General features: G+C 31.7%; 1 protein-coding gene across 1 annotated transcript; it reads left to right on the top strand.

Annotated features, from left to right (window-relative positions):
• The first annotated feature begins 171 nt into the window (after positions 1 to 171).
• Positions 172 to 12,682, top strand: LOC124440537 (unconventional myosin-Ia-like). Its single transcript, XM_046990933.1, has 25 exons — positions 172 to 382; positions 1,191 to 1,409; positions 2,003 to 2,118; positions 2,307 to 2,401; positions 3,329 to 3,433; positions 3,721 to 3,767; positions 4,155 to 4,218; positions 4,493 to 4,506; positions 4,632 to 4,716; positions 4,873 to 4,979; positions 5,272 to 5,400; positions 5,432 to 5,496; positions 5,703 to 5,774; positions 6,602 to 6,677; positions 6,853 to 6,921; positions 7,007 to 7,099; positions 7,564 to 7,620; positions 7,705 to 7,773; positions 8,733 to 8,807; positions 9,027 to 9,158; positions 9,499 to 9,605; positions 9,763 to 9,889; positions 9,991 to 10,143; positions 10,666 to 10,793; positions 12,304 to 12,682. The coding sequence occupies exons 2-25, from the start codon at positions 1,194 to 1,196 to the stop codon at positions 12,431 to 12,433; spliced, it is 2,331 nt and encodes a 776-aa protein (XP_046846889.1). The 5' UTR covers positions 172 to 382; positions 1,191 to 1,193; the 3' UTR covers positions 12,434 to 12,682.
• The last annotated feature ends 3,217 nt before the right edge of the window (positions 12,683 to 15,899 follow it).

Here is a 15,899-nt window from a genome sequence, read left to right as displayed (position 1 = left end):
ATTATAGTCAATTTTTTTGAACTTTTTCGATGTTTTGACGATACAACATTAAGAATTATTTAGTATTTGTTTTCAGATAATAAATAATAACGGTGAAATTTGTCCTTAAATTTGCCCATTAGTCGTTATTGCGCATGCCTGCCAATGCAATTTCCTTCCAGGTGAATTAAATATTCCCAAGCATTACCTACAGGAAAAACGCGACGATTGTGTTTGTATTTCACTTGAGTGTGTCTTTCCGACACGCATTAAAGTTTCTGGAGTATTCTTCCTTAATGGGTGGCGTTTGCACAGGAATGAAACTATGTAAATAATATCGAGTTTGCAGAGAAAATCTGCTCAAGAAACGTTCAGTTGTATGGTCTACTTGTATTGAAACAAGGTGTGTGATTCGAAGATAGGTTATATGATACGGTTTCAATTTCATGCTTTATATTGTGATGACGTGCAATGTTATTGATGATGTGAAATTGACAGATGGTGGGGAAGTAGCTAAAATGTTGACTTGTTCGTCCAACATGAGATGACATTTCGAAAACGATAATATCGTCTGGTTTTTTTACTATTTAACAGGGAAAATGTATTAAAAGCATAAATCTACCTTAGCAAATGGATGATTAGATATGTTAGAGTTTCGTAGGGAAATTACATGATAATGGATGATGCATTCCTTACATATTCCTTTCTTATATATGTTTGTGTTCGCTATAGTTCAATTGAATTCTAACGAAATTTTCTCGTGTTTTTCAAGTCTTAATTTTGAAGTCGAAAGCTTCAATATAAACAAATTTGCACATTGTTGATTTGACTTACGGAAGAATTTCAACGAAGTTTTGTTTGTTTGGCACAAATATGCATGAATAAGCACTATATGATATATCTATATTGTATAATAGCAATCTTAACGTGATTTATGTCATATTCTGTTTAAATCAACAACTTAACTATCAAAGAGGACTGAGGACATAAATATTTTATGAGATATATTTTATCTTGAAAAGCTAAATAAATAATTCTTATGTAAATCGAGAAAAAAGACAATATTGTGTAAACAATTTTGTTGGAATGTACTTTTATTTTTTATAATATTTATGACATAATTATGCAACTAAAAAGCAACTTAAGAAAACATTTTTTAGTCCAATTTTAAGATCATCTCTATGACAAGCTAAATCATGTCAATTTTTCAGATAATGACTGAAGACCTTGATACAGGTCAAAATCTGGTTCGCCGTAGCAGTCTTGGCAAGGGACATAAAAAACGCCATCGCTTAAGTCGGAAAAAATATGATGGACTCAATTTTGCTGATGATACAATTGGTGTTAGTGATATGGTTCTACTTGATTCACTCACTGAGGAGAAACTAACAAAAAATCTTGAAATTCGTTTCATGAGTGGGGAAATTTATGTAAGTTTTTACCCATTTAACAATATGAAGGAAGACATTATTCCTGAAATGCTAAATGATGTGATGTTTTTGAAGTTCTTTATACATGTAGACCTACCTTTCCCAAGATCTATCATATTCTTCTTTGACTTGAAAATATATCTTTTTTAGCTTGCAATAGACTTATAAATTTAAGCATTCATTCAATCAATTCCATAAACATAATGCATGAATAAATATGGAGTCTTATATTTATGATGTCAATTTCTCAACAACTGAAAGAATGTATAAGATTTGTAAGCAACTATTTTATCTTATTATTTTCTTTAGAGCTTACTTTATGATACTTGTGATTATTTTAAACTTATATGCAGTCAACATTTTAGCAATGCTAAGTATCACTTCACCAAATTGAGATTTTATGTACATGTTAAAAAGAAACTTAAATTGGTCTACCAATTTACTGTTTAGCCTTATTTATGTCCTTTGTCCATCAGGCTAACAGTCTGTGTTTTTGTTGTCCTTTGCAAATGTTAAAGCATTTTGTTAAATATTCAAATGAGAGTTTTTTGAAGCTTAAAATGTATGCATGATTAAGAATTATTTTCTGTTAGACTTACATTGGAAATGTTGTGGTATCTCTTAACCCTTACGAGAAACTCTATTTATACACAAATGATGTCATCATGGAGTATAAATCTCGAAATGTTTTTGAAATGGCACCTCATTTGTAAGTACATTATAAATATTTGTTTTTTAAGTTCAAGATTAACTGTAGTGAAAGCTTTATTTTATATTAATCTCTCGTATTTGTTCACTCATGTGACATGACTACTGTAAAAAGCCATTTGTAAAAGTGATATTTAGGAAAATGTTAAAACTTTTTATGTTTCAATCTTTATATGGAAATATTTCTAGATATGCTGTTGCAGATTTATCGTACAGATCAATGCGTGATCATAATAAGGATCAGTGTATTCTTATAACTGGTGAAAGTGGTGCTGGGAAAACAGGTTAACAATATATTTATGGCTTTTATCTTTGTCCTAATATAAAGTTTTATATTGACTAGACCACAGTTGTCTGTTGTCAATCATCAACTGTTAATGTTTATCTTTGCATCTTCTAAAAATTACATGACACCATTACATGAGGTTGTTGTTGAATTTGGATTAGTATTTTGTCAGAGAAATTGCTCTGGCAATTCGTTGTTTGCATTCAGGTTTAAGGAGGGTTTCCTTCTTACTATACTTGTGATAAAAAATTATAAAAACCAGTAAACAATTGGACTGACATGAAACTGTTGTTGGTTTTTGTTTTCTAACTTATTGTACAATTAATTCACATTGAGACTTAGTTTTTTTCATGCAAGCTGTTCACAGTGGACACTTACACCAAGAAAAAATTGTTACTTCAGGTCTTGCCACCTTTTTTGATTGAAACTAAGTGTGCGGCAATCTGTGTTTTGGGTTACATATTGTGGGCACACGATGTGGCCATGTGGGTAAACGATGTAACATGGGTACATAAGGAGATGTGGCCATGTAGGTACATCATGTGATGGTTAGCCGAAACAAAGGAATCAAGCAAAAATATAGTTAAAATTTATTTTGAAAATGTAGAAATCATTGACAGAATAATTTTGAGAATATAAGGATTCACTGAGGAAACTATCAAACTAACAACGTAATTACCTAATTGTATAACAACTCTACTGGATTTATGATTAAATTATTAATCACTGAAGTCAGCCTATATGTACGTACATGACTTGGCATGTTACTGACGTAAGCCCTTCTCGTTCTTTTACTATCTCCACGTTTTCATAAGTTTTTCACAAAGTTAATGAATGCATGTTTATAACGAATTCAATGATGAAGAACTCTAATTTTTTTCTTTGTGAACATCTCTTTCTTATCACAAAGTTTGTTGGATTGTAGAGTCGTCAAAGATAATCATGCAGTATGTTGCTGCTGTGTCTGGAAAAGGACAACAAGTGGATAAAGTTAAAGAACATCTTCTTCAGTGTAATCCGATTCTTGAAGGTACTGTGTTTGTTATTGGAAAGAGTTGTCATTTTCCAGAAAAGTACCTCGCTAATGTTTGTCGATATTGATCAATTTACGTAAATTGTACAGCTTAGTATAGTCCTGACATGGATTGTTGATGTTGGTATTGTCTAATCCCAAGGATCATCGAAATGTCAGTTAATACTAACATCAACAGTTCACAAACCACAATCGTGTAGTGATACTTCTGGTTTTAAACCTCGCTTTGTGTGAATTTTTTCTTTTTCGTTTTTAATTGTAAATTGTTTTTTTTAATTCTTTAGCATTTGGAAATGCCAAGACGTTGAAGAACGACAATTCCTCGCGATTTGTAAGTACGATAAAGTTTTTCTTTTTATCTTTTAACTTTCTCATTTTTTAATATGAGAAATCTGCAATTGTTCTATTGTTTTTTTATTCCAAAATATGCGTTGTCATGAATTATCTTTCATAAGTACTTTGTAAAAATGAATGTCAAACAGGGATCGTCAGTTTGCAAAATCATTGTGAATTTCCCAGCCAGAAATATCCAAAAAATAATATGTCAAATTGCGGATGAGTCACAGTCATGGAAGCTTACAATACGCTTCATGGAATCATGGGATTTGTTCCCAATTCTTCACCGACTCTCCAAGTTCTAAATAAAATTTGTATTGATCGACATTCGAAAAGCAATTTTTGTATAAAATACAGGAAGAATATTGTGTTTTTTCATTAGGGTAAATACATGGATATTGAGTTCGACTTTAAAGGGGAACCTGTTGGTGGTGTTATAACAAACTGTAAGTTAGCGCTTTGTTAGTACAACTTGATGTTATAACAAAATAAGTTAGCGCTTTGTTAGTACTTGATGGTATAACAAACTTTAAGTTAGCGCTTTGTTAGTACTTGATGTTATACTCTGTTAGCTCTCCCTGATTTTTGAACGATTGTCTCTTTATTATATCTTTTGGTTTCTAAATACTTGTTTGTTAAAATCTTTTACTAAACCCTAGTATGTTGTTCTATTTAATTTATTTTATTTATTTTATCATCTTTTTTTGTATGTTCCAACAGATCTTTTGGAAAAGGTAACTCATCAACTAAAAAAGTTCTTAATAATCCCCATCCATCCCTCTGTGTCCAACTTTAAATAATCGTGTTGATGAGGTATAGAAGACAAAATTATCTTTTATTATTTTGTTTCTTCAACCAGTCGCGTATCGTAAGTCGTACAAGCGAAGAAAGAAGTTTTCATATTTTCTATCAGCTGCTTAATGGAGGATCCGGAGAGCTTTTGCGTAAGAAATTTTATTCAATATAATAATAGTGTTTGGATTGCCATCTGCTGAATTGAAGAAACTTGGAAAGCTACTGCGGAAGAAATTTACTGACAGTTATATGTGAACTATAACATGGTATTAAATTGATTTTTACTACTGAAAATGATTATTTAGGTGCTCTTGGCTTGGAAAGAGATTGTGCAAAATATGCTTATTTAAAGGAAAGTGGTTGTGTCTCTGTAAAAACTATTAATGATGTTGAAGATTTTCGTTATACCGAGGTGAGTAAATTGCAGACAAATATTTAATACATTATTTATTCAATTTTTGTGCTGCTATGTTCTTGTACAATTGGTGAATAAAGGTGTTTCACTCATAAGTTACAAAAAAAATTTCACCGTATAACATGGTTTTTTAGCGTTTTTTGTTTATTTCTTGGAATATATTCATTATATTTTACATCAAAACAAAGTATTTTTGCTTATATTATTCCTATAGAACTTCTAGCCTTAGGAGTAGTTAAAACCTGTATCCATGTGCATTTATAGTTTAATAACTTGTTCATATTTGAAGGGTGCAATGAGAGCTATTGGATTCAAAAACCAAGAAAAACTGTATATTTATCAGCTTATTTCGGCAATTTTGCATCTTGGCAACGTTCGCTTTGAAAAAGCTCGTCTTCAGAATCAATCGGAAGGTTTTTTATGCCTTTTGGCTGTTCCTTATGTAGCCAAATGAATCAAAGACAGCCAAAGTTTTTGATTTTGATGCTGTGAGACATCAAGTGAGATATTTGGGGTGAGTTTTTTTGATCTGATTATTTATCTTGTTTGTAAGGTATTTTTATTTTTCATTCATTGTCAAGCATTCATGGTCTTGTTTGTAAGGTGTTTTTATTTTGTATTCATTGTCAAGCATTCATGGTCAAACTAATCATTTGATTAAATGTGCCGATCATGAGCAAATTTTGGATTAAATTTTCATGTTTTAAATATTTTTCGTAGTCTTTTAGAGAACGTCAGAGTTCGCAGGGCTGGGTATTGTTTCAGACAGGAATATGCTGTTGCTTTAGAAAGGTAAAATTTAAGAATTACTTCACAATAAGACTTCTATCGTGTATTAAAAAGCTTATACTGTACCTCGCAATTGAGCTTTTTCTTTGTATTAACACATTTTGTCAATGGAAAATTGTGTTGGGAAGTCAGTACGAAGGTGATACTTAAGTCACATTTTTGCTTCACAGTATTTTTTAACTATCACATTTTAATCATCACATTAGTAAATTATTTATTGTCATGCTGTAAATTTTCACTCCCTGGCATGATGACGCAACCCCAAACTTCCTCACGAGGAGATAAAATAAACTAAATCCAAAACGTCAATTCTTTTCCTTCTAATGTAAATTTACTCTTGAAATCAAAATCGTGAGTTATAAATACAAATTTACAGTTATTTGACACCATAAAACTAAACAAGTCGTGTAAAACGAGTGAGTTTGTAAACAACGATATAACGGTGTTAAATAAGTCGTGTAAAACGAGTGAGTTTGTAAACAACGATAGAACGGTGTTAAATAAGTCGTGTAAAACGAGTGAGTTTGTAAACAACGATAGAACGGTGTTAAATAAGTCGTGTAAAACGAGGGAGTTTGTAAACAACGATAGAATGGTGTTAAATAAGTCGTGTGAAACTAGGGAGTTTGTAAACAACGATAGAATGGTGTTAAATATGTCGTGTAAAACTAGTGAGTTTGTAAACAACGGTAGAATGGTGTTAAATAAGTCGTGTAAAACTAGTGAGTTTGTAAACAACGATAGAATGATGTTAAATAAGTCGTGTAAAACTAGGGAGTTTGTAAACAACGATAGAATGGTGTTAAATTGCACACTATTGTTTTGTATAGATATAAAATTTTGTGTCCCAAGACATGGCCTACTTGGAAAGGTGATCCTAAGCTTGGTCTTAGCGAAATATTTACTGTAAGTTACTCAACCTAAGTTCTACAATTCATACATATCTACATATCAATAATACCTTTTTAAATTTATGACTTTTTTGATGTTTTCTTACGTACATTAAAATGCGCAAGTTGCACAACCTGTAGAAAATACTGTAGAAAATGAAAAGAATATGCTACTTTTATTTTTTCTGCAGTTTCAGAAGATAAAGACATCGGAATTTGACTTTGGGAGAACGAAAATCTTCATACGTAATGCACAAACGGTACCGCATAAGTTCACTGTCAGGTCCTTCTTGTTTTGGTTCTTGAAAGTTTCCAGCTTTTTGTTCTTTTTTTATGTTTTTGTAGCTGTTTGCTTTGGAGGATAGAAGAGAAGAGAAACTACAAGATCTTGCTACTGTTATACAAAAGCGTTATAAAGGCTTTAAAGAGCGCAACAAGGTGATATATAAATATTCTTTATCTTAATGAGATATTGTAATTAAATGACAGTGGTTTGTGATATAGTTATTATAAAGTAAATGGTTTGAACCCGGGAGTATCGTTACATGTTTGTAAATGTAGATCGTCCAGGTTGGTATAGTCCTGAGAAGGACTGTTTTTGTTGTTGTTGACTGTTATTATTGATAGTTTTTGCTATGTTATGTAATATATTGATAGTTATAGTTAATATTGATATTATTGATTCGTTGTTATGGAATGGAATGTATGATCTTATCATTAATATTGATGTTATTGATAGTTTCGTTATTATGTAATGTATTGATCGTGATCGTTATTGATATTATTAATAATATCGTTGTTATGTAATGTAATACATCGATCGTTATCATTATTGATATTTTTGATCATTTTGATGTTATATAATGTGACACATTGATGCATGTATGATAACGATATTTTAGTACCGTAAATTGAAGGAAAGCCAAATTCTCATCAGTAAAACATTTAGAGGATACCAGGTGGGCAACAGTTTGAGTTTTTTTAGATAAATCGATTTAAATATTTTCTCTTCATACATTAATAATTTGCTCATTTGCGTGTAGGCTAGGAAAGATTACAAAACACAAAGAGACGCTGCCATACTTATTGCATCTTTTGTTAAAGGCTGGCGGGTATGTTTATTGTTTGGGATGAATGTGCAAAATGAAAAAAAGAAAATTTTTTTGAAAATAGCTATTTACTTTTTCCTTTCGGAAATATTTCCTGGATTAAATTTGCTGATGATGAAATGTCAAATGCATGCAAGGGCATTCATTCCTTTCCTTTTTACAAAAGTATGGATTATTTAGTTGTTAAATAATTGGCATCCAAACTTATCTGAGCATTTCAACTTTAACTTTTTTGTTTTTTATCAATATCAATGTTTTTCTCTCTCTTGTAACTTATACATCTTTTCATACTACCTGAATTTAGAGTTTTAATAATCTATTATAAATAATCTTCATTCCTAATGATAGCTAGTTATTGAACACTGTCTAACGAGGGGTAATTTACTCGAAAAATTTCCGCACATTTCCTAAAAAATCTCACTATCTTAAATAAACTACAATCTCAAAAGGTCTTAAATGATCTCTTAAAGTCTTAAAAAATCGAATTATTTTTTCGACAAATTTCTTAAATTACTGGGAAACCTCCAAAAGTTTGAAAAAATCTTGAAAAAATTGAGGAGAAAACTTACTACAACTCCCCCCAAACATCCACTGAAATCTTCAATCACCTTCAAACTATGGTGAAATAATATATTGAAATGAAATATTTCTTTTATTGTCTTTCAAACAAGCTGATGGCTTATAATTTGCGAAAATATGGGCAAAAGTTGAGAAAACACAGTGAAAATGCTTCAAAAACATTCTGGAAAATTCCCAAATTGCCAGGACTTTCAAATGTAGCTATAAAAAATCTTTGTACGCTTTTTTCAGAGTAATTTACCCCTCGCTCTTTATTGTTATTATATTTATTATCATTAAATATAGCTAGTTATTGACCACTCTCTAATATTATCATTAAATATAGCTAGTTATTGACCACTTTAATGATATTATTTAATAAAATTTTTTGTGTTGATCAATAGATAAGAAACGAGTACAAACGTTTCTTCAGATCCCACGCCACTGCAGTTATTCGACGTTGTTGGTTGTCGTATCTGGTTCGTAAAGTTTATAACTTTTTTCTAATTTAACATGGTACCATCTTTTGGTTGAGTAGAGTTGACACTTTTGTAGGTTTCAAACATACAATTTTATAACTTCTTATCAAGCCAATATTTTTCGACAACATCTATTTTGATTAAGCTAGATGTAGTATTTTCCTTTTTTTCTTATCTTAACGCAATGTGTGGATGTATTTTTTCTATTTTTTTCAAAAGATTACAAGGTTTCTCAAGAAGCTATCGCGCAAATTACCGTCTGAGTCGCCTTTGGATCGCAAATGGCCATCTAGCTTGGAAAGGTTTAGAACGGCAAATCAACTTCTCAAAGAAATGTATCATCGAAATCGGGTGAGAATCTAGCTTTTGTGTGTGTTATTATTAATATATACGAGCATCATAGTGTCAACGTTTTGATATTTTTTAAGTTTCGTAACCAGTCTGTCAATAGTGGACAATTTAGTCCTACAATTTAGAAATACTTCTACATACATGACCAAACTAAATAAGCAGGCTTGCTAACTTACTGAGTGTGGATTATAACTATGGTATTGGCTTTCGTACTGGATATAACTATTTATGAAACACTTTAACTATTGCATATACGTACGTATCCCAAGTGTGGTTAATGCATAGTTGTACTTATCTCAATTGTCAAATTGTGATTTTTTTATTTTTATACGTACTTCAGTGTCGGAAATATAGACTGAAAATGTCACCTGATAAAGTGAAAGTAATGAAAGAAAAATTAAAGGCTAGTGAATTGTTTAAAGGACAGAAATCTTTGTATCCAGAAAGGTAATTACCATGAAACAGGTTTCATTTCCATCATCAACTTGTTTTTACATGTTTTAAATGTTTGGTCTTCATCCCTCAATCGATTGGAACTCAATTCAGAATATCTGATTCAGTATTTGCCATTCAACAATGTTCATTTGACGTTTTTTAAATATAGTGTGGTTGTGCCGTTTAAAGGTGATCATGTAAACTTATCAAATGATAGAAAATGGACAAATATTGCAAACAGCCCAGCTGTGTTCTTCTCAGATTACGTTACAAAAATCCATCGTACCAATGGGAAGGTGTCAATTTTTGTTATGTTTAACTTGTCGTGGATTCATTTCTCTTATTACAAATTGTTGTATGATTTCTTCTTCATTAGATCAATCATTTATATCTTTAGGCCGTACGTCGAGTTCTTGTCGTTGCCTCGGAGTCGTTACTTTTGTTGAATCCCAAAAATTATAACATAAAGTACAAGATTCCTTTCACCGAGATATATTTGATATCTGTTAGTCCTTTTTATGATCAACTCGTTATGTTTCATGTAAAAAAGGTAAAAAGGAATTTTATATTTTTATTAGAAACTAGACTGTTGGTTTCGCCCAGCTTGTTTGGAAATATTTTATCATTTGTATATGTATGCATATGACCTAATTGGCATCATATAAAGATTAAAATACTTAATTTGTAAAACCTCAAATTTTATTACTTCATACACCTCAATTCTTTGTATACTGCAGATCATTATAGGATGTCTTTAATGTGTTGTGTTGTGGCTTATTTTGCTGTTCTACATTGTACCAGAGTGTACTCTGTTGTATTAAATTTATGTATTTCGCATTATTGTTATTTTATAAAAGAAATAAATGTTTACGTGTTTGTACAAGCTCATGCAAACGTCTGAGACCTTTGTGATTACTCTCGATCTTTGGGATTGCACTGATCTGCATTATAGTTCTGTCCAAGGTCTCCTTGGTTTGCATAAGCCTGTGCAAACTCAGAAAACATCTTTTATTTCTTAAATAATAGTCTCTAGTTGTGCTACATCTTCTCATCTCTCTTGTGTTTTATTTAGAATATCCAGATGAAATCTTTGAGCAAGGGAGATTTTCTCTTTCGAACTTCTCATGCCATTGAACTCGTAACAAAAATTTTAATGATGAAAAAACCATCTCACGAGATGAATTTTCAAATCAAGCCAAGGTAAGTATAGATATTTCGTTTCGTTTATTAAAACGTTTTGAATGGTAGCCAATAATTTGACAAAATTCCTATCATACGCCATGGTACGTTTATAAAGATGTGTATGTACTTCTACTAAAATTATATACGTTTGTCATGATCTATGTTCGTCTGTAATGATCTATGTATTTTAGTAATGATCTATGTACGTCTGTAATGATCTATGTACTTCTGTAAGGATCTATGTACGTCTGTAATGATCTATGTATTTCAGTAATGATCTATGTACGACTGTAATGATCTATGTATTTCAGTAATGATCTATGTACGACTGTAATGATCTATGTATTTCAGTAATGATCTATGTACGACTGTAATGATCTATGTATTTCTGTAATGATCTATGTACGTCTGTAATGATCTATGTATTTCAGTAAGGATCTATGTACGTCTGTAATGATCTATGTATTTCAGTAAGGATCTATGTACGACTGTAATGATCTATGTATTTCAGTGAGGATCTATGTACGTCTGTAATGATCTATGTATTTCAGTAATGATCTATGTACGTCTGTAATGATCTATGTATTTCAGTAATGATCTATGTACGTCTGTAATGATCTATGTATTTCACTAATGATCTATGTACGTCTGTAATGATCTATGTATTTCACTAATGATCTATGTACGTCTGTAATGATCTATGTATTTCACTAATGATCTATGTACGTCTGTAATGATCTATGTACGTCTGTAATGATCTATGTACGTCTGTAATGATCTATGTACTTCTGTAATGATCTATGTACGTCTGTAATGATCTATGTACATCTGCAATGATTTATGTACGTCTGTAATGATTTACGTACGTCTGTGATGATCTATAGATAGATAGATTTTTATTAAATTTTCTATTGCCCAAAGGCTGAATTGCGCTATTGTTTACAAAAATATAACTTTGGTAACTAAAATTCTAATTTGAATTTGAATTTCAATACTAAACCATATATACTTAACATTCAAATGTACTTTAAGAATCATAAATAAATTTATTTCTCGTAGCAAAGATAAAAGAAGTTTTTACTCTATTAATATGCATCAATGAAACGTCAAATTTCCGCTCCCTTCTTAAGTTTTCATCGTCACCATACTCACCACTGTAAGTCATAGATATTAAAGGTGTGCAATCCAACGGATGATTATAACCGCCTTGCATAAAGCAGCCTTGCATAAAGAGCCTTGCATAAAGCTGCCTTGCATAAAGCAGCCTTGCATAAAGCACCTTGCATAAAGCAGCCTTGCATAAAGCAGCCTTGCATAAAGCTGCCTTGCATAAAGCAGCCTTGCATAAAGCAGCCTTGCATAAAGCAGCCTTGCATAAAGCACCTTGCATAAAGCAGCCTTGCATAAAGCACCTTGCATAAAGCAGCCTTGCATAAAACAGCCTTGCATAAAGCAGCCTTGCATAAAGTATTTTAATGCCGTTTTTGGTGTTGGTGCTAAATTAACTTAATGCATTTTTTATTACCAGAATCAAAGCAGATTTCAAGTCTGAAGTTGATCTTAGCTTTTCGACGTCGTTGTCAGAAAACGAAACACCGCGTGTTCAACGTCGAGGGAAAAACGCTTTCAACATTGCTGTATATAATAAAAACAACTAGAATTATAGGAATAGATTAAAACTAAGTATGTTCGTTTGTAATTTCTGAGGGAAAAGCCTCTTTACTACTACTATAAATATAATTAGAATAATTTGTAAACAACTCCTGCAGAATGTGTAAATGGTAAAAATATTTATATTTTGCAGTATGTTTTTTATCTTTTTGAATATAGGGTAAAAAGTTAGTAAGTTCTATAATATTATTTTAATTGCTGTAATACATTTTGAGAAAATAAAGAACACTCTACTATATTCGTCGTATTTGATTGATGCTGAAAGTTGTAAAAAGTTATTTTTTACCAATCAGCTACGGGTATAGTAACTTTGCCTTACAGTTACCTGCAATCAGGTTGGCTGTAGTAGAGGATGGAATTGTATATAATAGATAGTAAAGGGTTGTTTAGTTTGCTTTTGTTTTTAAAGTAAAACATTTGCCAACTTTTAATTTTTAGTGATCCATTTCAAGTGAATTTTGAGTTTTCTAAAATAAAATGGTTGAGCTAAGTTTTGGTCGTTTTCTTTTTCTTAAATGTTGAATCTCACTGAACTGAATCCAATAAATATGTTATATACTGTTTAGATTGGTCCGGATGGAAAATATTTCCCCCTTGACCCTGAGTAGTGGTAGCAAATTCAATAATTAGAGGGCACATCCCTACTTCAATCAACAAGTTTGATACTTCACTGCCTTGGTTTGAAAAACGTTCCTTCGACCTCCATCCTGGAGCTTTTCTAAACCTCGAAAAAGCATTTTCCACCCGAACCTCCCAGCAGGGAAATAACATTTCTGTACAGTTGCCCAAAAAAAAGTATCCTCCATTGAAACGACAATTATCCTCATGTTTGTTTTTCCTACGATTTGATATCTCTTGAGTAAATTGCGTAATACTGAAATAACTTTTCTGATTGGCTAAATACATGACACCACTCGCTCTCACTGAAATTCCAAAAGCTGTAACAACGTAGCTTCACAATCAGGAATAACTACTGTTTTTAACTGCATTTGCAGGTCTTTAGGGATCAGTTACTGCTGGATCGTGCAAATTCTCAGAAGCTGATTACATGAGCCCGGGTAGCGAAGCGTTAAATGATTTTGGCGAATGGAAACGATTCAATACTTATAATCAGATAAATCTTCTTGAGCAAATTCATAATATTCTGACTTTATAAATACGCCAAGCATTTAAAATGAAAACAACTAATTTGGCCTAATTTCAATATTACAACAGGAATGACTTGTGGGACTTTATGAACAATTGTAATTTTTCCTTTAAATATTTTGCCTCCTTTCAATGATTCAAAATCCTCTCACGCCTCTCTAAATCCCGGTTAGCCGGGATCATGTAAACAGCCCTAAATATCGGCTGATGTCAAAGATGATTAGTTTTTTTAGACATCTTGTATGTACATATGAACAAAAGAATTTTAGGCCCATTTCAAACGTCGCATTTTACTTGAGCCGAATGCATAAATACAAAAGAAAATGAGATAAAATGCCTCATTATCTTTTCTTTTAAATGCATTCGGCTCATGTAAAATGCGACGTATGAAACAGGCCTAACTTTCTATAATTTCATTCAAAACTTTTATATAAGCACTGATTCTCACTCAAAAGTCGATTTTACTGACGTAAATAGTTTTTCTGGTTTTTGAAGGATGCTCCCTTATTTAGAATGGAGAGATGAACAGCTATAATGCTGTGCGAATAACTTTTATTCACTGCGTTAGCCTGGAAGAGCACCGCCAAATATTTATTAGTTAGCAGTAAAACATTTCAATGAATGCACATATTGATTTGATTTTCAATCAGTTCACTGTGAAGTGGTTTCTGGTGCAAAGAAATGAAACCAAAGAACGACAACTATTGACTATAAACAACTCTACTCGGGAAAGAACAAAATTTGGTTAAAAAGCGTCTTCTTGAAGACTAAAGGTAAACTTGTGAAATCTCTCACTACAGTGAATAGTTATGATAATATAGATAAATCCAAAGTTTGCGAGAAAATTTTGTTAAAATACAGGGCGTATATCGAAAAAACTGCTTGTCATCGAACTCAGCCAATATTTAGATTTTTCGTGATTCAGCAGTATCATTCACTCCTAAGGAGGCGTAAACGCAATTGAATACAGTGATGCACACATATATTGAAGTTACTACACATTGTAAATCCAAAAGTCAGTTGAAAAACATAAATATCAAAGGCATATTGCTGTTTTCTTGGAGCGTTGCTAGTTTCTGGACTTCTCGCAAGTTCTAACTTGTCAAAAGCTGAAAGTTCCTTCTCTGCAATCACGGCCGTTTTAGTCTCAAAAAATACAATCTAGTATGGTTGATTTCATTAATGTGATGATTCAATTTGCTAAAAATATTCAAGCAGAGAAATTTAACGTCAGTCACAACTTCTATAGGCTTTTCATTAATGATAATAGGTACAAATACCGATTGGCATTTTGAGAACGAGATTCGATGTTCTTTGCACTTCTTATTAAACTGGAATTCATTCTGATGTATTTTATCTGTTTGTTCATTTACTTTATTATGAATCTTACTGATTTCTGTTTCATATCAGTGTACATCTACATATTTCCACAAGTGTGTATAGGTAATAGCATCAATTAATCAATCAATTGGTGGCTTGCAACTATTCCCCTGAGAGTAAGAAAATAATGGAATGCTCGCTATGTTTAATGAAATCTGCATTGTAAACAAGGAAAATCCTTTGTTAAAATCACCCAACATGGCGGCTATGACATTCTTGCAAGCCAAGAATACAAACAACTAAAGTCTTAATTTTCTTCCATGTGCAATGCCTGCTGGGACAATATTCCATTCTTCCTTATAATTGGTCGTTTGTATGCACGTCATGGCTGTCAAGTTGATGGTTAAATACAAAAGAATATTGTATCAATGCTGTTGTGGGCACCATGTAGCCGTCATGTGTGAGCCACTTTGCTTGGTAACTCAGTGGAAGTTGGTTGCAATGCAAGAAGCCAATGACATTATTATTCTTTGTTTACTGCTCTTAAAAAGTTGTGATTCAACTTACTATGTCACAGGAAATAATTACATCTTTTAACTTCTAAAATCGTCGTCAACTTAGCAGAATTTTAGTGTAAGAGCATTGGTGTCTAGTGTTAATCATTTATGATGTTTACAATAGAATCACTGAAGCAAGATTTAGTGATAGCATAAAAAAATATCATAAATAATTTGTTTGCATTTGAATTGCTTCATTTCATGGTGCTTTATTTAATGAATAAAAAATATAGAACTAAAAGATGAAATTGCTTGATATGTTTTTAAATGACTTTCTTGGTCTTGTGTATGAAAGATTTATTCATTTGTCAAACATCTTCAATGAGTGATGTCCTATCTTATCCAGGGATACTGCACGTAACGTTTAATTACTTCCGGAAATCATGAATCCTTAACCTTTGTATGAATGGCTTATGATTGCGTTCATTGA

The sequence above is a fragment of the Xenia sp. Carnegie-2017 genome, unplaced genomic scaffold, assembly GCF_021976095.1.
Source record: "Xenia sp. Carnegie-2017 unplaced genomic scaffold, XeniaSp_v1 HiC_scaffold_2, whole genome shotgun sequence".
In the NCBI taxonomy this organism is placed as follows: Eukaryota; Metazoa; Cnidaria; class Anthozoa; order Malacalcyonacea; family Xeniidae; genus Xenia; species Xenia sp. Carnegie-2017.
The sequence above is the reverse complement of the archived record's forward strand: the minus strand, read 5'-3'. Positions and strand labels throughout refer to the sequence as shown.